The 20,768-nt window shown below is 36.9% G+C and overlaps 1 protein-coding gene across 3 annotated transcripts in view; it reads left to right on the forward strand.

Annotated features, from left to right (window-relative positions):
• The window catches only part of cadm3 (cell adhesion molecule 3), a 116,386-nt gene that overhangs the window by 74,618 nt on the left and 21,000 nt on the right, over positions 1–20,768 (forward strand). For all 3 annotated transcript variants that reach the window (XM_028472635.1, XM_028472636.1, XM_028472637.1), the window contains exons 5-7: positions 2,260–2,397; positions 17,767–17,937; positions 18,486–18,576. In XM_028472635.1, coding sequence (XP_028328436.1) covers positions 2,260–2,397; positions 17,767–17,937; positions 18,486–18,576 — 400 coding nt within the window. The remainder of the gene's footprint in view (positions 1–2,259; positions 2,398–17,766; positions 17,938–18,485; positions 18,577–20,768) is intronic.

Consider the following 20,768-nt stretch of genomic DNA (forward strand, 5'->3'; position numbering starts at 1 on the left):
TACTTAATTATGCTTAGTAGCCAAAAGCATCAATGATGTCTTGTGATGTCAAATATCGAACCAATTGGGTCGTCTCCATTAAGATCAATAAAACAGACAAGTTTATTTCAATGCATGGTGAACACTCCTGTTTTCATTCACATTTATCCATTTACACATTTCACTCTATTCTGTATTAAGTAGAAACTATTTTTCTGCATAGAAAACTAATAAAACTCTTTCAATTTCAACACAGGATTTTCAGAAGACAAATTATTTGCGACTAATGTCAGTGAGCGACAAAAACAGCCTCCTGGCAGTTATTTGGATTCTTTTCAAATGTCTTTGAATTCAAAGAACTTCAATTTCATATCACAAAATGCAAACATGTGTAAGTAAATACTGTTTGTGAGAAGCTTTAAGCAGAGAAACAGGCAATTTGCATATGAGAAAGCATTACAAACATTTCTTTAGCAGTAAAAAATTGTGATATATTTGTGATATATGTGATAGAGATAGGGCGGGTGGAAATTGGTAGTATCATATGGCATACTTACCTCATTCTACCTCTAGAAAAATTAAATCCTGACCTAAGTGTAAGTAACTCAACAATTTAATTTTTTTTAATTTTTTTTATTTTGTAGGTATTTTCCTGAATAGAAACATTGTTGGCTTCTGCTAAAAATTTTATTTCACTCATTAGTTATGATATAATATGGTAAAACTGCATACAACATGGGTAAATTGGTGTATTCAGGGTCAGAATTTATTCATCCCGAGCAGAAATTTGGTTTCAATAACATACCATCCAAGAAACGTGAAAAGACAGTCACATATAACATGGGAGTACAGGAGCATAAGTATATATACTTCTGCTCCTGTACTCTTATGTTGAATATATGTTATAAATATATATACACACACACACATACACTACCGGTCAAACTAGGGCTGGGCGATTTTGCCTAAAAAAAATCTCTGATTTTTTAAAAAAGCATTCGAGTTTCGATTCGATTTTCAAGTTTTTTTTAATGCACTTAAAAATGACTGCAGACACCAGATATATTGTCAAAAGTGCAACTTTGTTGCTGTGATTGTCCTCAAGAGTTAAAATGCATAGAACAATCCCAAAATAAAAAGTAAATGAGGCTCTGTCATTCAAATATTTCAAGCTTTAACCAGGTTTAAGCAAAAGTGCAACAGCTACTTCACAGTAGCTTAAATTTTCTGATTAAGAAATCAGATAAGTACATATTTTATAACATTACAATTAAAAAAATAATAAACTCTTCCCTTAGCATCTCAGCATAGTGTGAATAAAAAATTGAATACGCCTGTGGCACACATATAGTCAAAGGGTAAACACATGTAAACAAAGAGGGGGCTGGCTCACATTGGAACGCAAAAAAGTCAGAAAAAACTGTGGTGGGAAAAATAAATGAAACATTTTAATTATTATTTTATTTTTTATTTTTAAACTCAAATTCGCAAAATAAAAATAATTTTTATCTGGCCTAGTGGTTAAGGACGCTGGGCTTGTAATCGGACGGCTGCCGGTTCAAGCCTCACCTGGGCCATCACTGTGGGATGTTGAGCAAGTCCCTTAACCCCAAACTGCTCCCCAGGCACCGCAAAAATGGCTGCCCACTGCTCCTCAGGGATGGGTTAAATGCAGAAGACAAATTCCATGTATGTAACAACATTACATGGCCAATTTAATTTAATTATATATATACCAGTTCTGTTCTATCATAGCATCATAACATCCCCTCCACTCATAGCCTCCTTCCTCTGCTAATGCAATATTTCCGACACAGATTTATATCATCATTAGCTGCACTGCTTTATTTGGTTGTGTGTCAGAGAGGCTAAGAGAAAAGAGTGCACAGGCCATAAGAATCCCCTTAAATAACTGACAGTCAGTTGGATGCTTGTAGAAGGTCAATTGGCTGCACTGCACTGGCTTTGAAGCACTTTGGGTACATGTTTTTTCAGGTCAGCATCATTATTTTTGCTCACAGCTGGTTTCCCTCTGAGCTCTCAGAACTGACCAAATAATTCAACCTCATCTGTGATACCAATGGCGCTGTATTATAATTTCCTCCTCATATTTCTGCTATCTGGAGCGCCATAACTGTGCAAACATATGCAGTACTTTGGCCATTGACCTCAAATCTTTCCCTCCCTTACTATTCTGGGTACAAGGGGAACCTTTAATTTGAAAATTCTACCACTTTTTCCAATTACTTATGTGTATGTGTGTGTGTTATCTTCCTTTAGGAGTTCCCGGTAAGCCTCAAATCTCAGGCCTTGAGACCCCAGTCCAAGAAGGCCAAAAAGTCACCCTGACCTGCACCAGCACAGGCAGCAAACCCCCTGCCAAGCTGCACTGGTACAGAGGGGACCAGGAGCTGGAAGGTGAGAGAATTAATTCATATTGGATATAGAACGATGCCCAGAAATGCAGGATGAAGCTTTGTGCTCCGGCTCAAACTGACAAACTGCTGTAGCTTCAATTGCTGAAGAGCCTTATGCTGTTTCTGAAAGATGGTGTCAGGTTGTAATGTTTCCTGCAGATTGCACATCCGTTGCCAAAACAGAGACGAGTGCATGTGCAACACTTACTTGGAAAACAGAGAGCCAGTGTTGATTTTTCTTTGACAGGTAACATCAACCTTAGCGTAGCAGCACAGCGTGTATCATGAAGTTTTCCTAATATCAGTGATGCACAGCTATTGAGGCTCCAACTAACAAACTGCTGGAACTTGGTTCTAATGCTAACATCAAGCTCTTCAATAACTCCGTCAGTCTGTTTTAGCGACAGCAATGCAAGTTCAACAAGTGAGGATGTTTTCCATGTACTAAATTATTAGAATGCATTTTTGTTTGATAACTCCTCCTCCAATTTTAATCTGATCTAATCTTCTGCCGTTTTTGTAAGTTTAACGTTTATTGATTCATTGGCAAAATGAAATGAAAACTGTCTCATTCAAACCTATAGACCCCCCGGCTGGAGGCAAAAACAGGAAACGCCGCTGGCTAAAGACTGTGGAGGCTAGTAATGCGACAGCTTTAAAATGTCGTCTTGTTGTGTGTTTGGGTGTCGGAATAGGAGAAATAACGTTAGTGGACGTAATTAAAGTTTTATAGGATTCCACTGGACACTCATACTCAGAAAAAACAAAGACAGTTGTGGTTTTGCCTCCAGGCTATAAGCCCCGCCCAACAAAATACATCGCAATGTTTACAAACAATCAAAGGGTTTATTGGAAAAGTGAAAATAATGCCCCCTGCTGTTAGCTATTATTTATACTGACTCCGAGGGGTAGTTTTTACTCCATGGGGTTATACTGAGGGATATGCTGACGCTATTTCATCTTTACTTGCATTTTCTTTCTGTCTCGCGTTATTTCCAAACGGTGTAATTTAACAGTAGTGCGTTAATTGGATCCCAACAGTGTTTACCAGTTGACATGTGCCTATTTATTAGCATGTTTATGCTTTTCATAGTGTGAGATCATGCTGTGTGCAGTGCATTAAAGCCACATCACCTGCTGCGTCTGCCTCATACCTAAATCTGTTTGTGTGTGTGTGTGTGTGTGTGTGTGTGTGTGTGTGTGTGTGTGTGTACATGGGTAAGACCACGGCGTGGAGGTAGACTTGCCCTTCGTTTGCCCGACTTTCATTTCTCTCTTGATCTATTAGTCGTGTGCCTCTGCATGTTTTCCCGAACTTGTGTGGCTGTTTGCTTTTATGACATTCTGTATCTGCCAAGTAGTGTCGAGCTGCACCGTATCTACAACTAGGTGGGACACAAACAGAGAGCAAGAGATAGTGTGGGTCGGATCTAGCCAGGGATAATGGCACAATCCAGCTAGGAAAAAAAGGAGGGCGGAGGAGAGGATAAAGGGATGAGGTCGTACAAAGAAATAGAGATAGGTATGAGCTTTGTATGAGGTCAGACCGACTGGTCTTTTGTTAAAGATAAATAAGAAAAATGAGCAAGGAAGAAAGAGACAGAGCCAGGGGAAAACACAGGGGATACCATGAGAGGATAAATTAACTGGCTATTTTTCTTTCTCGGCCAGATAAACTGAAAAGCAAACAAATTGCAGCTTGAGTCACACCGCTGATATTGGCAGTGGTGCTGTTTGTCCAAATTATAGCCATGTTTCCCATAAACGACCTGCTTTTTGTCGCTTCATCAGTCAGAGTCTTCCTGTTTTGTTTTACCAAGCAGAACTAACATGTTGGAGGTGTCGTCTCGGTCGCCCTTTTGCTCCCTTCACCATCTGCCTACAAGAAACCGTGCTCGTTGTAAGATCTGATTACACTCAAGAACAGCGCCCTCTGTGTGCCAGCAAAGCTCTTCCAGATGTCCCTCCAAATCCCTGCGTCTATGCATGCAAGCGTTTAATCTGCCATTGATCTTTAATGAGGGGCTTCTTTGAAACTGTTTGTCTACTGAAGTGATACCACTTCAGATTCTGAACATTGGTTCATGATTTTTGGTGCTGTTGCGGGTTATGAGCGCATATAGTTGATGTTGATGAAAAACCTCTAATAAATAAATAAAAAATGTATGTGGTAAGACCATCAAAATGCACTAAATACCAATATAATGTCTAATATAATGTGTTTTCACAACGATTAGACAAGGATGGTTTCTGTCTTTGATCTATTTAATTTAAAATGATCATGTTTGTATCATCTGTTCAAGTTAATGTTCAGATTAGATATATAAATTCATAATTTTTAAAGGAAAATATCTAAAAATATCTAAATATTTTTTGACATGACAAAGTGAGAAACAATCCGTGTCAAAGTAAAGTTGAATATTCAACATGAATTTGATATTTGAATAGTTTTGTGTTATACAAAATAATAACACACTACTTCTGGGGTTCACAACTGGTCTCACCCTGGGACCCACATTTGGCCTCGGTCAATAAATAACGGCCCACTTTTTTTCAACCAACCAAATTTAGTTTTTTCAAAATTATCTGTTGAAAACACATATACACTATAATCTTTTTTTTTTTAAACATAAATCTATATATTTTCCTGTGCTGTGCAACATGCATTTTTATTTTTTTTCTTATTTATATTGATTTTTGACGAGCTGGCCGCGACCCACCCAGTACAGGACCAAGCCCCACTTTTGGGTCCCGACCTACCAGTTGAGAATCGCTGCACTAATTGACTCGTTTACTCACTCGCTCTCTTGACTGTAAATACTGACTAATAAATAGATTTATCTGGGGTCACCTTGTGGTGCAATGATGAAATGATGTGTTTGAGTCCCACTGGTGGCCCCCAAACTTAACGTATAACTTTTTTGGATCGTGACCCCATTTTGATATTTGATATTTTGATATTTCTAGGATTAGTTTTTGATGATGTTTGTTATACTGTATTACAAATACAGGGTAGCCATGATTAGAGACGAAGAGAGAAGTTGTGCCAGCTCAGAGATTTTTTTACTGTCTTTTATTTCAGCTAGATTTATATTTCACAAAGTGAAAGTATAGAATACAGTTATCATGTGTGTTAAAAACAATAATATTTAAACATTTCAAAAAATATATTTTTAAGCAGTAATTATTATTGTATTTTTTAAAGATAAATTATTAGACATTTTAGGTGACCCTATTTAAACTCCACACGACCCTACATTGGGTCCCGACCCCAAGGTTGGAAAATACTGACATGAAGCATTTTATAAAAAATTAGACACTCCTCAATTTGTAAACTCATATCAAACAACTCGGAGAGTGCCAAATACCCTTCAATCCTGATCAGTGAGTCTGATCATGGTACCATGATCAATCACACTTTAAAGGCTTGTAAGAAACAATACATGGTCCAAATGTATGGATCTGATCCTGATGAAACTCGTCGAGGTAATTGAGGAACCAAACCGACACACCTGAATCAAAATTCATAAAGATCAGTCAATTACAAACCTAGATATAGAATTTTTGATGAGAGATGGAGATTTTTAAATTTTTCAAAAAGATCAAAAATCACTATATTGATCTGGATCCCCTTCAATTTGTAATGGAATCTTCCATGGCTTAAGGCAGGGGTGTCCAACTCATTTAGTTTATATAGCCAGATACGGACCAGTTTGATCTAAAGTGGGCGGCAGATTTTAGGTGGGAGAAAAAAGAACAACTTTAACATGATCGTGCCCTAGTTTTCAATATCAGTTCAATTCACTAAAAAAAAAACAATATTGATGTTGTGTAATTTAGAGTAAATTTTCAGAATTGTTTGTGAGAAATTGCAAGATTTGTGGCAAAATCTAGAGTTCGTTCCACAATTTGCAATTAAAAATGACTGCATTCATGTGATGTAAACAAAGGAAAAAAGCAAACCCCTAAAAATATAGTGGAGTTTAAGTTTTCATTGGTGAATTTAAGATATACCAACAAGTGGATTATTTGGTAATTCTCTACAGGTTGGATGCTCTAAAGGGCCGGATTTGGCCCCCGGGCCTTGAGTTGGACTCATATGGCTTAAGGTCTATCTTTGGTTAAAATGTTGTAAAAATATTAAAGTACATTTGACATAAACCTGTTAACAGACAAACCGATAAAATAAACGCCTATGAAAACATTAATAAAAAAAGTCAAGCTCCTTTTAAACTACACAGTGCTTAGATAATTCATTCACTACTATTCATGTGAAAAAATATCCAATCCTAAAATAGATATTCATCAATAAATGATCTATTCATTGCATACAGAGGACCAGAACCGATATGTTTTGGACTGTGAATATACAACTGTTTTATAGTGAGTCACAGTGTGAATCCTGCAACTTTATTCTTTCAAATAGATGGAAAAATAGACACAGACAGAAGCCAATTTAAAGGAGATCAATTTAAAGTGACGGATGGTGTGTTTGAGGCGCCTCTCTGCCAACCTGACATGCCACAACAGCAATCGCTCACGGCTCGAGTGACACTGTCTCACACACACTCAAGTCCACACAACCCTCTTTAGTGCAACGGCAGTTGTTACAGGGAGAAGATTATTACACACACACACACTGTCACACGATGCTCATCTCCGGCGAGATAGCCGAGGAGCAACATGGGTCACTGTGTTATTATTACGGCTTCACGTTCATGCTGCTGCAATCTTTGGATGTGTGTGACTGTGAAGTGTGGGCATGTTGGAAGAAATGAGCTGCTGCTCACCAATGTCTTTCTGACAGCTTCACAGAGTAAAAACAGAGAGAGGGGGAAAGAACCGGAGCGAGAAAGGACGGAGGACGGCGGTGTGTGTGCCTGTGTGAGAACTCATAAAAATGCCTTGAATCAAGAAAGTGACAGTAAAGAGCTGCTCAGAAATGCGAGGAGAGTGACTGAATGAACGTCTCTCCTAGTCTGTGTATGTGTTTGGGTGTGTGCATGAAAATAAGCAGAACAATGGCAAGGAAACGGGGGAAGGATTCTGCAAAAAGGAGGATGCACTGATCAATAGGAAAGAATGATAATTAGGGAAACCGCGGGAAAGGAAGCTAGGGATAGTGGTGACTGAGTGAGAAGTCGAATCAGATGAAACAAAGAGGGACACGGTTTTTAAGAATTGGGAACTTGGGATCGCAGCGGTGTTGAGAAAAAGGACGGAAGGCTGACGAAATGGAGAGAGAAATGCGGAAAGAGGATTTAGATGGAGAAAGCGAAGAAGAGAGAGGAGGGGAAACGGAGAGCTGGTGAGAGTGCGGGAAAGTGAGTGGTAATTGAGAAGAATGAAAGGCTAAGAGCTTTGAAGACTGTATTAGTTGTACTGTGAGAAAGGGCTATGGATCATTTAGTGACGTCAATGTATTGGATCGAGGATAATGGGGATTTATGGTGGCACTTAGGGCTGTAGCGTTTGAATTCCAGCCTAAATTGTCATAATGCAGATCGCGGAGCTGTTGGTGAAGGGTGTGTGTGTGTGTGACGAGTTGCATAATGGAGAAGAAAGACGGACACAGACACTGGCATAGGACATTGATGTCTGATGTCATTAAAAAAAATAAAAAAAATTAACTTAAAGTTTTTAAAGTTGAAAGTTTTTCTACAACAAATAATTAAATTAAGGAGGAAACATATTCTGTTGTACATGTGCCCACACACTGCTGCAGCTTTGAAAATGCCATAATGTGGAGCTTTTAAGACTTTTAATGTGTGGTCAGTAAAAGCATTAATAGTGTGACTTTTACAATTCTAATCTGTGCTCCTGGGTGCCACTGGGATTGCCAATAATGTTATATCTCCAAATCAGTTAAAGGTAACTAAAAGTAACAGCACCCAAAAATACTCACTACATTCTCATGATTCTTTTTCATTTATTTATTTTATTTTATTTGTGTTTAAATTGTGCTTTGATACTATTGGTTAATTTGATATTCTATGAAGTTGTTGCATTTAATTCAATGAGAAACAACAGAAGCCTATCAATCAATAAATTAATCAATCTTCATTTATTAAAAAAAAAAAAAGCGCTTTTCATACATAAAATGCAGCTCAAAGTGCTTTTACAAATTTAAAAATATATATCTTTGCATATGAAACTTGAATTGATTTTTAATCCTAAATAGTTTTAGGATGTTGGTGCGTGATGTTTTAATAAAATAATTTTCACTCCCACTTAAAAAATCACTCTAAATAGAGTTAAAACTATACTGCAAGCACAACATTTGGAGAATGAGGAGTGAAATTGAGTTTGTGTGCAGTAATAATCCATCACATAGGGATTGACTCTTGATCTATGTTTAAAATTATTCATTTTCCAAAGCTTTAAAGCTGATGATCATTTGGAAAGTTTCATTCACAAATTCGATATTTTATATTACACTGGAAACTATGATTAGTAAAGAATAACAAAAAACATCTGCAGAGCATAATAACCTCTGGCTCCTCCCCTAATGTTAGTAACACAGTGCAGACTCAACAGGAGGTAAATGTGTCCCAGCAGCAGCAGCTCTCAGTAATCCAATGACCAGGCTGATAAACCTTTATAGATAACCCTATGAGAATGGTTGAATGGAAACATGATCATTAGTTTAAAAAGAATCACAACAATGCTGTTTTTCTGTAAATAAATTATGTCTATATTGTGAGAATTGATAGATGGAATACTGGTATTTGTCATGAAACGTTATATTGGTTGGATTTCACATTAGTTTTTTTTTTTTTTTTTTTTTTTTTTTCCGCCAATATTGAAAAACTGGTACATGCTGTTGTTTCACACAAAATGTAAAAAAATAAATAAAAATACCCACAGAAAAAATAACAGTGTATAAAAGTTGACCAAGAATTGAATTAATCGTAATTTTAGCTGAATGGGTGTGCCCCAAGGGTCAGTTCTTAGCCCTCTTTATTTGAGTATGGGCATGTTGTTTGCCAACAACATGCCCAGATGTTGATGTCCAGCTACGTGCAGTTGATGATTTTTAACTGCAAATAAAGATCACGTGATGTTTTAATGTTACGATTAATAATGCATAAATAAATGAAGTAAATCCCAGGAATAGTTAAAGACCCTCAGTTGAAATTTGATAAACATGTGAAAACAATAAAAAATAAGCTAATATGTTATCTAACAAGCCCAGGATCGCATGCATTCAGTAATTATTTAGATTTTATTTGGCATTTTTTCATACTGCATAACAGCCTGTACTTAAGCTTCACCATCTACTATAAAGACACTCTCCTCACTGCACAACAGACATTCAAAAGAAAAAAGATCCAATTTAATTAGTTTGAATAATTTATTGATTTATATTTTATTCAGTTAGTTTTTAAATGTGTTAATGACTTGTCCCCTAAACCCTTGTCCCATTTCAAACAAAGACAGGACAGTCACAGTGTAAGTGCGAGTGTGGCCAACGGTAACTGAGCTGTAATATACAGCATCGTAGATCGAAATTTGGAGAGTCAGCTTTTTCCATTCAAGGCTGTAAAGTGTGGACCACATTACCCACTGATATAAAAATGACAACAGATACGAAAACTTTTACAACTAAGTTAAAGGGCTGGCTGAAAGCAAAGCAGTTTGTTAGGTCTGTGAATCTGTATTACATATATTGATATTTTGGCTTGTGTGTTATGTATTAATTCAATATCCTAACGTTTTTAAGGATTCTTTAAAATGTATATGCATATATGTATGCTGTCAAAAGCTATAAACTCTAAAGTTTCTGCATCATAAAGGAACTATGTTACCTGCCATTATTTAATTTAATTTAATTCAAATAAGGCACTTTTTTCCACAACTGATGTTGCATCAGTTTTCTTGTTTTGATAATATGATGTTTATTTTATGGAATATTATATGTGTAGCGGGGCATCACATTATAATGTGACCTAAAGCTAGATTATGGAGAATTCAATTTATATATCGATATTGGTTTATATTAGAAATTAAGAGTTGGATTATATCGGAACATCAGATATCAGCTAAAGCTAATATTGAACATCTCTAGTTTAAACACATCTGAAATTAAATGTAGATATATTTTGGTAATGATACTGGTGGCTTTAGTGATTTCTGGTGCATGCGTATTTAAAACGACTTTAACGTTTAAGTTTAAAGCTGTCCACATCCAATCTGGCTACTTTTTGCTTCCAGTGTATTTAAATCAGAATCAGAATTATTACTATTAATCCCTGAGGGCTAAGTCGAAGGGCAAAGAGCGGCATATATATATATATATATATATATATATACAACACTAATAAGAATAATTATTATATGCACGCAGAAAAAAGGAGCAAGACTGCACAAAGAAAATGTGCAAATGTAAGATGCAACAATATATGGAAAATAATAACAATGAATGCAAATAAATAAATAAAAGTATATATACATCTGTAAACAGCCAGCTGCCAGGTAAAATGAAATTAAGTGGATGTTTGCAGATTTTTCATTTTAAAGGACTGCCACCTCCAGAGTGAATGGAAGATCCCAGTGGTTCCCAAACAATATTTGAAATATTTCGTTAATAAATATTTCATGAGTAATACGGTTGTCTTTGTCACATTTTATTTGGCATTAGTAAATAATTATGCACATTTACAGATATTGTACATGATGAGTGATAACACGTGTTATAAAGGCTATTTTGCACATTAGTTGTGATAGATTTTCACTTGTCCTTTGGTGCGCCTTGGGCACAAAAAGTTTGGGAATCACTGCTCTATTATATAGTCTGTGATTTATTTTATGTTATTGCTTATTTTTGCAAACAAATTAGATTAAATCAACTGATCCAACACACAGCAATGAGGTCTTGAATTCAGGCCCCTGTTTTTCTCATGCTTGCATGGTTTTATTTTTCAGAGTACTCCAGTTTCCTATTCCCAGTACTTTTTATACTCGAAAACCTGAACGTTAGGTTAATTAGATTAGTGAGTGGTATTTGCTGACCCTGGTGATTTTAAACATGGTCAGAAGATGAACAGGGAATTTTACACTCAAATGCAGTCATGGACAAATGTTAATCAAAGTAAAATGAAGAAATTGAAAGTTCCAGCAGCTGATTTGTTTACCTACTGATAAACAAAATGGTCAGCTCGTGGTTTTAACAGTGCATTTATTTGCGCTCTAATACCAACCATGAGGTTACAAGCTCACATCTCCAACCGTGGCGTCTCTAACAAGTTGGACGCAGTGACTACAGCCACCAGCTTTCTTATGCTTCTAATGTGTTCATTTCATGGTGGATTGTGGGGGTCCTGAGGGTCCACACCACTGCAGCCTCTGCATCGCATTTGCATTGCGTCAGTACACGCACGCACACACACACACACGCACACTCACAAGCGTGTGTTTCACATAAAAATTTCAGCAGTTGCCAAAGTGTAGTCAGGTTTAAATATTAAAGAATGCAGGCTGCAAACGCTAATGCTGGAGAAATATCCTTTAATATTAAAACGTGTTAATCTTTTATCAGTCATTAAAGGCATTACTTTGATGAAATTGTGATGATTGAGGGGTTTTTATTTCAACTGATTATGAATGTAAAGAGTAATTATGTGTGGCAATGGCTAATGCTAAGTGTGGTCTGATCAACAAAAAAGCACTATACTGAGTTGAGTGGCATGAAAAGGATTTAATACATAACATGTCTTAGATTAGAAAGGGGAGGTTAGATCGTGACCAATCATCACGCTGCTATGATTGTTTTTGTGCTCAAGAGGGAATCTGGAGAACGCACCCATAAAACGATACCAAAAACTATTATAGAAATGTCTCAGCAAAGATTTGAACTTCGACCTTGTTGCTGGGAGTTCCTGGTTGTATCCACTTAATAATATTCTATTACAAGAATCCAAAGTAACAATACAACATCTCAGGTAAATATGACATTTCTGATTTCATTTGTAGCAACAGGTATGTGTGTATTCATGTTCTTCTGTACAATATTTGCTCCTAATGGCTCTACTTTGCATGATTTGCGGCTTGATTTTTTTTTTATTTTTTCCTGCAGTCTGGTAGTTATGCTTGTTATGACAACAATGACATATTGTCACCTTATAAAAATGATATGTTGAAGGTAATATACAGTTGCAAGCATTTTCCTCTGTGCACGTCTTGCATTTAGAGAGCATCATTTGCATTTATTTACCTTTGCGTTTGTGCGGCGGTGAATGTAAGCCATATATTCGCTCGTCCTCGTGGGGGAAATTTTGGGCTTTTAAGGTGCTGAGCGCTCTGCTGTGTTCACCACTTTGCTGATAAGTTAGTCTGCGGCTTCCCGTTGGACTGATACAGTATGATGAGTTTATCAGAGCTGAAACCAGCTGGATCCAGCTGCTGAAAAATGAAGCGAGAGAGTAGAGTGAGAGTGAAATTAAAAAAAGAAACAGCAGAAGGTTGGAAGATTTTTTTTTTTTTATAGAGCTTATAGGAAGTTACATGATGAGAGTGATGTTCTTTCTTACGGCTGCAATAACAACACCATCATCATCATCATCATCATCATTGACAAAATCGTTATCCTCATCATGAACAATATCGCCATCATCATCATCATCATCATCATCATCACTAGAATGTGCACAAAGGAAATGGTTGCTGGTTTCAATAGGTTTCTCATTGAGGATCTTGGGGAAAAAAAAAACCTACAAAAATGTTGAATTGAATGTTTTTGTGCACGAGTACCACCAAAGTTCAGTTTTCCTTCACTTTTTCTGTAATTAACACTTTTAACAAAATTATGATAAAAACTACAAAAAGACATAGTCATCAACATCCCCCGCCAGATTGGTTGTCATTACAACTATCAACCTTTTCCTAAATATCCTAAATGTAAGAACTTAGATGTATACATGAGAAAATCTTTTCACATCAGAATATAAAATTACTAACTATCTTAAAGCGGACCCCTTTGAAGATACCGCAAACAGAGTAAAGAAAAACGGAAAAAATCATTGCGAGCTTCTCATTTTCAAACTTCATCAAGGTATTGATACCCTTAAGCCACACACTGAATTTGGTTGTCGTATCTTAAACAGTTTATGAGAAATGTTGTCAGAGTAAAAAAAAAACCAAACATAAGCAATAACCCCCCCAAAAAAAATAATTACGCGCTTCTCATTTTCGAACTCCATCAAGGTATTGATACCCTGAAGCCACACACCAAATGTGGTTATCCTATCTTTAACGGTTTCTGAGAAAAGCTGTCCCCTTTAACTCGGACGGACGCACAGACGGACGGACGGAGCTCAAACATATATCCCCCTTCCACTTTGTGGCGGGGGATAATAATCACATTTGAAAAATAAAGTTATTTTAGTAAATTAGAATTGCTTTAGAGGTAAAAATATAATTAGGCTCCCAGCGGTATTAGATATCATATTTGAACGAACCACATTGGGAGCTGTTATTTAGTGGAAAATGCTTTAAAGGCTTTCTTTATTTATTGTTCAAAGCTACAGTATTTACTTACAAGCTGAGGTTTGATTGAAATCAGCTACATGTGGGTTGGAAGATAATCTCAAAGATACTGTAAATACACTTTCTCCTGTATAAACACAATAAAACCAGCCTTTTCTAAACTCTGGAGCACCACAAAAAAAAACACATAAAATTATCTTTTGGGGAAAACTTCAAAATCTTATCAGCAATACAATTATGATGAATACTTTAAAAGAAATGTATATTATTATTTTCATTATTGAATCACTTTTTATTGACCATGTCAAAAATCATCGAGCGCTGGATATAATTTTTCCTCATCCTTTTCCATGACACAAGGCATGGTACAGCGTGCACCGCACACGTTATCAGTTTATTGGAGTTTAAACAGGGACACTCCCACACACACACACACACACACACGCACACGCACACGCACACAGGCTGTCTGTATTAGTTAGAAACATCACTGCTGAGAGAGAGAACATGCAAACTAAAAGAACAGGCTTTGACCTCCATTGCAGTAGTGGTAACCCATGGCCTCACTGCGAGGCAGCCAATCAAACGACCCCCACCAAGCGGCGTACATAAAACCAACCGACCCATCACTGCTTTAATATTCTGAGTACTCTGTGCTCCATTTGCCTCGGATAACATGCAAATCTACTCTGATTATCACATAATAAACTGAGGAAATCTGAATTATGAGCAAAATGTGCAACATGGCTGTCTTGGGAAAAATCACTCCAACTGAATGCATCCTATTTTTTCCCCCAAAATGAATGCTGTAAAGTAAGTCCTTATTATGCAGTGCTTCTGAAAAACATATATAGTTTGTCCCTGTATGAGTGGAGATAATATTTTTTTTCATTTCCATGTCTGAATTTGAAGATCTTTGGTCTTTAATAAAAGCTAGATGCCGTCTGTATTTGAATATGCAGTAGAGGCAGTGGGAGACAGACAGTGACGAAAGGACTCCTCTGAGTGGCGTGAGATTATTGAAATGCTCCTGGAAAGTTAATAATTTTCTCTGTGGGTCAGGGGACTGGTTATGTTAATAAAAAGAGGGATGTCATTAGATCCACCAGTATTTGAGGAGTTCTCTAGAGAAGGAGGAGGCAAATGAGACACCTATTACATAAGTGTGTGTTTTAGAGTAAAAGTGAGAAAATGGAGGAGAAAAAAAAACAAAATGTGCCTGTTTGTTTTTTTTCCCAGTCTGCTTTCTTGTTGTCTCCTCTTTGTTGTTATTCCTTGAGTTTTTGTAGGAGCAGTAATAATGTCCGCGTCCACTTCATGACAGTCAAAGTACACTTTTGCAGTCTGACTACCAGTTTTGGCATTTCCTTTGAAAAGAAAAGTCGCTGCATGTTTTCGGTGCACATTTGAGGACATCCTCAGGTGTCAGAGTGAGGTAACGGGTATCAGCAAGACCTCTGTCATTTATCAGACTAAACTGACTCATGTCACAGCAAAACACGGCCTTAGGCTTCAAAATAAAACTCGTCAGACTCAACGACCTCGGCCCGTAAACGCAACATGGCGTTATTTTTTTTTAAAGGAACTAGACGTACATATGAAAAGCTTTATTTTTACCTGTTATTTTCGAAAAATTTAAACATATCAACATGTTGTTTGATTAATAAATACATGGTTAAATTAAACATAGATATATGTTGACCTTTAAAAATAAATAGGAAATAACAACTTTTGTCAGTTGACGGCTTTGGTTTGAAGGACACGGCCGCACTTGTCAAATCAAACACTGTCAAATGACACGTCATTAGGCTTCAAATTAAAAGTTAAAACGCGTATTTGGAAGAAACCGAAAATACACATGACATCAGTACATGTGCTGCTTCGGTTACGAGAGTAAGTTGAAAGCTGTTTTTTTCTAGTTATTTTTAAAGGTTAAGATATATCAACATTTAACATAACTACGTTTTTATTAATCAAACAATGTGTCATTGATATATCTTTACTTTTATAAGGTAAAGGGAAAAAAAAGTTCTTCATGCGTACTTTCCGTTCCTTCAAAATAAAACGTCATGTCCTGTTTTACGGACTGAGGTTTTGCTGAGAAATGAGTCAATTTGGTGTGATAAATGATGGAGGTTTTCCTGATACGTGATACCTCACTCTGGTACCTGAGGACGGATGTCCTAAATTGTACACCGTACGTGTTGCTTGCGTTAATGCTGCTGTGAATGAACCTTCATCCCTTATTCCTTCCATCACCCACAGAAGGAACAAAGTTGAATGTAACTCATTTCGTGAGCAACAGCAGACAAGACCAAATAGTGCTTCTTTAGCCTCTGCTGTCACTTTGGTGTCCTCTATCAAAACACATCACAGACTTCACTGATGTTACATTACATGGGTCAACCGTACTGAAGGGAGCTCAAGCTCTCGGTGAACTGTAGCTGTCATTTGGAGCCACCTGCATGCAGAGCTGACCCGTTTTTTACCCACATGTTTCTAAATGAACAGAGACGTGGAGAGCAGAGCCGTATACGCTTGTGAAGGCGAGTGATTAGCATTGCTTAAAAAATTAATGGACTTCGACATTTTCGACTTCAATAACTCTGAAAGCTAAACTTTTCTAAAGAAAACAGCATGATTTCTTAGAGCTCAGCTGTGTAAAATTGAGAAGAATGGTTTGTCTATCCTCCACAGACCCCCACAGAACAATCACAAAGAGAGAAAAACAACGGCACAGACACTTTTACTCCTACGGTCAATTTAAAAACTTAACATACTGCATGTGTTTTTGGACTGTGGGAGGAAACTGGTGCGCCTTCCCTGGATAAGCCCACACACGGTTTCAAACTCTGCACAGAAAGACCAAAGAGGAATCAAGGATTGAATGCTTTAGAATTATTGATGAATCTTTTGCGTTCGGATGGCAAAAAAACACACACTGGATCTGCATTAACATCCATTAACATTAACAGATTTTTTTTATTATGATAAATGATCAGAAAGTAGTTGACTTTAAAACTCTAAACTAGAAACATAAGTTGTTTTTTTTATCTTCCTTAGACTAGTTTGTTATTCAAAGAACCATTAATTATGAAATATTTAGCTTTCCGAAGCTGACGTTAACTTAAAATATAATATCCATATCAATCCCAGCTGCAGAGAGCACTTATGTAAATTAATCAATGGCCTGACATTGTCAGGGTTTCAAGCTACAATAGGTGTTTACCAGAAACTCAAAACAACAATAATTCTATTTTTTCTTTTCAATGCACATGCAGCATTGAGGCAGAGATTTTTCTCAGGAAACAAATTGTTTACATTGTTTATATAAAATATTATAAATAATGATGAAATATAATAATAAGACAATCTGAAATAAGGATTCATATTCATAAAATAAGGATAATATGAAATGTTATTTTAAATATGAACGTGTGAAATGTGAAAATATTGATTATTGTATTGTTGTTGTGGATACAATGTTTGACCAAGTGTCTCCTCTGAAATGTTAACGTGATTCAAGAAGATATATATGACAATTAAAAAAGTGTTTTACTGTTTAGAAAAAAATATGTATTGTGATTTCTAAAAGCACTTTAAGCACAGAATAAATGGTGGTGTTAGGTTAGATATACATTACACAAGGCCTACAGTATATTTTTGAGTGATAAAAATAACCTAACAAAATGGCTAGAGGCTTGGGGTATAGTTAATGGGCACAAAACCTCTCGACTGCAGTGGAGCTTGTTTCCTGTAGCTCCTGTTGTGGATCTATTTTTCTGTTTTTGCTTCAATGCAGCACTCATCTTTGGTTAGACGGCAGATGCTCTCCTCCTCTTGCTCACTGTCCCCTCCTCCTTTTGCTGTCTTCTCCTCACCCCAGGGCATCTGGACGTGGTGGAGTCCAATCCTGACGACCCTACGTACAACGTGAGCAGCGAGCTCACCCTGGAGGTGACCAGCAGCGATGACAATGCACTCATCACTTGTGCTGTGGACCACCCCTCCCTGGCCCCAGGAGATAAGAGGAGCGAGCAGACTCTGCGGGTGTTGTGTGAGTCAGATGGGGATTGGGTAGAGTGAGAGAGGATGATTGTTGGAACTGCTCATGAAGTAAAGAAGACAGGAAAAACCAAAATCTTCTTCTTTTTGTAAAAAAAACTACCTTTTTTTGGCTTCTTTTTTATTGGGCAGTTTCCACATTTTCCCCTTTTTAGTTTGATTTGTGCACCGATAATTTCCCATTAGCATCCTCTAATAAGGACCACACAGAAACAACACCTTCCTCTGCATGTGCTCTTCCACAGTGAAAATAATGTGCAGCTTCTCATCTTGAAATTAAACCATAAATAAAGAAACGGTGCCCTTGTAAGCACTGCCCCCCTGTGGAGTGATACAGCAGCGATGAATGGTCAAGGAAACAATTATGTGTGTAAGGAGTGAGGGAGAGAAATGATGATGCCTACAGGGTGCAAGCTGGAGCAGATGGAGGAGATGAGGATAAATGAGGGTGTGACGTGTGCACATATTACAGCACGTGTGCTACTATGAGTCTGCTGTAGTGTGACTTTACTGTGTGTGTGTTTTTTTTTTTTTTTTCAGATTCCCCAAATGTGCAGATTCATCCTGGGAGCAACCTGCCAAGAGAGGGTGAAAAGTTCTCCCTCCGCTGTACGGGCACCAGCAACCCAGAGTAAGAGCAACACCCACCATAAAAACATGTTGCTGAAAACACGGGTTCTCAACCTTGGGTTCAGGACCTCATTTGGGTTCGCAACACACTGGGAGGGGGCCACCAGATGCCTTTAAGAAACTAACAATTTTTTTTAACAATTTGAGCCTATTTTTGCTTGTTTTTACTCTTTTTCTGCAACGACACCAAACTTTTCATATTTAAATATTGTTTTATCACTTTTTCTTGCCATATCTTTGCTCCTTTTAATGCATTATTGCTACATTACTCCCATTTCTTCCACTTCTCCATCACATTTCAATGCCTTTTCTGCACATTTTTTCCACTTTCAAGAGATTTTTGGCACTTATAAACCCTTACCACCACTTTTCCCACTTAATGTTGCATGTATGTTGACCCATTAGTGTCTTTTCAACCACATTCACAATTTGTCGTACCAATTATTTGCCAGTTTAAACGAATTTTCCCTACTTTTTTAAAGTCCATTACACACAATTTACTAATTATAACCAATTTCTGTGGTTTATCAAAACCCAATTTCACCACTTTTTCCACCTATTTTGGTCACTTTTAATCAATTTTGTTTCTGATTAAAACAAGGATTTATATTTTTTAAATGACTATAAACTAAGACACAAATAATAATAAACTTCCTGACAGTGGATATTATTCAAATAAAAAATAAATGTGATTATCACAGATTCATAGAACAATGGACCATCATTTTGCTGACTTTAACAACCTTCAGGTACAGTGGGAGTCCCCAGTCTCTGGAACCTTTATTTTGGGGGTCGCGGGCTGAAAAGGTGGAGAACCACTGACTTAGAATGTGAAGCTTTCTCTGCTTTTATATCATTCCTAAAGGATTCACTGTGGTGGTGATCATCAGTGTTAAGTTTGACTAAAATCCATTTTAGTTTTTGTCAAAATTTGCTCACCAGGACTACATCAGGTATGGTCTAGCTTTAGCTTAGCTAAATGTCATTACAATTTTAGTCGACTTAATCTGTTACGGAGATAGTCAACTAAAATATAAATTTTTTTTTTTTTAAAGATTTAATGACCATTTATTAACCTGATGAGGGATTGTTAATGTTTGTACATACACATAGACAGATTTTATGTGATCAGTGCATAAGATCACATCATCACATGAGTTCTGATTGGATTTTGCCCCATGTGACGAAATTATAGTTTCGACAAAAATGTAAATATATTTTGATATACTGTAATTTCCGGACGATAAGCCGCTACTTTTTTCTCACACTTTGAACCCTGTGGCTTAAACAATGACGCGGCTAAATTGTGGATTTTTAGCGGTTTTATAAGCTTCACAACATTTGACCAGATGGAACAATAAATTGTGAACAATAAATTGTGAACAATAAATTGTTCTTGCTCGCACTGAATCATTCTGATTACTGATTTTGTCATGATGTACATAGCCTCATCATAGCAACGACACGGAGAAATGTTGTCAGAGAGAGAGAGCGAGCAAGTAAAAGTCAGCCAGTTTGTAATAGAAAGATAAACAGCATAAAGTTGTGTAATCACCGTGTTAGGTTTGTTCAGGATTGTTTGGTGCTCTGGACTCTGGGGCTGATGGAGACGCTTCCATAAGGAGGACGGACAGACAGAACGGAGATCAGATACAGCCTGAAAAACAAAAGGAACTGACTAGTTTTATTCAGTGATTGGTCATTGTTTACTCTATTTTTCTTTGCTTAGCCTTTACATAATAATATTATTTTTGCATGGGCAGGCTTAAAGAAGTGCAGTTGAAAAGTGCAGAGTGCCTTTTCATGTACCCTATGCATATTTAAACTGTCACAACAGCTCACCCTGATGTGGTTTATTGCCATCTACTAGCAAGGAGCACAACATTCAAACACCACCTTCTGATTTCGAGCTGTTTTCGCTGGATGTTAAAAAACAAAACAAAGACACAGGCAAAGTGTTCTCATCAAAGCCTTTATTTTTTTCCTTTATGTGATGGATTTTAATAGATTGTCACTTTTTTTTCTAGCTTGCGGGAAGCTGGCACAAATGCAAAACACTGAAATCTTGATCCAGTGTGAAGAATCCCATTAAATACACAAACAACTAATGTGTTCGAGGAGTTATCCCAGATGAACAATCAAGTGAAACGGGTTGAAACGCTGGTCGCGTTTGAGTATAGAGTTGATATAAGC

This window comes from Gouania willdenowi, chromosome 17, assembly GCF_900634775.1.
Source record: "Gouania willdenowi chromosome 17, fGouWil2.1, whole genome shotgun sequence".
Taxonomy (NCBI): domain Eukaryota; kingdom Metazoa; phylum Chordata; class Actinopteri; order Blenniiformes; family Gobiesocidae; genus Gouania; species Gouania willdenowi.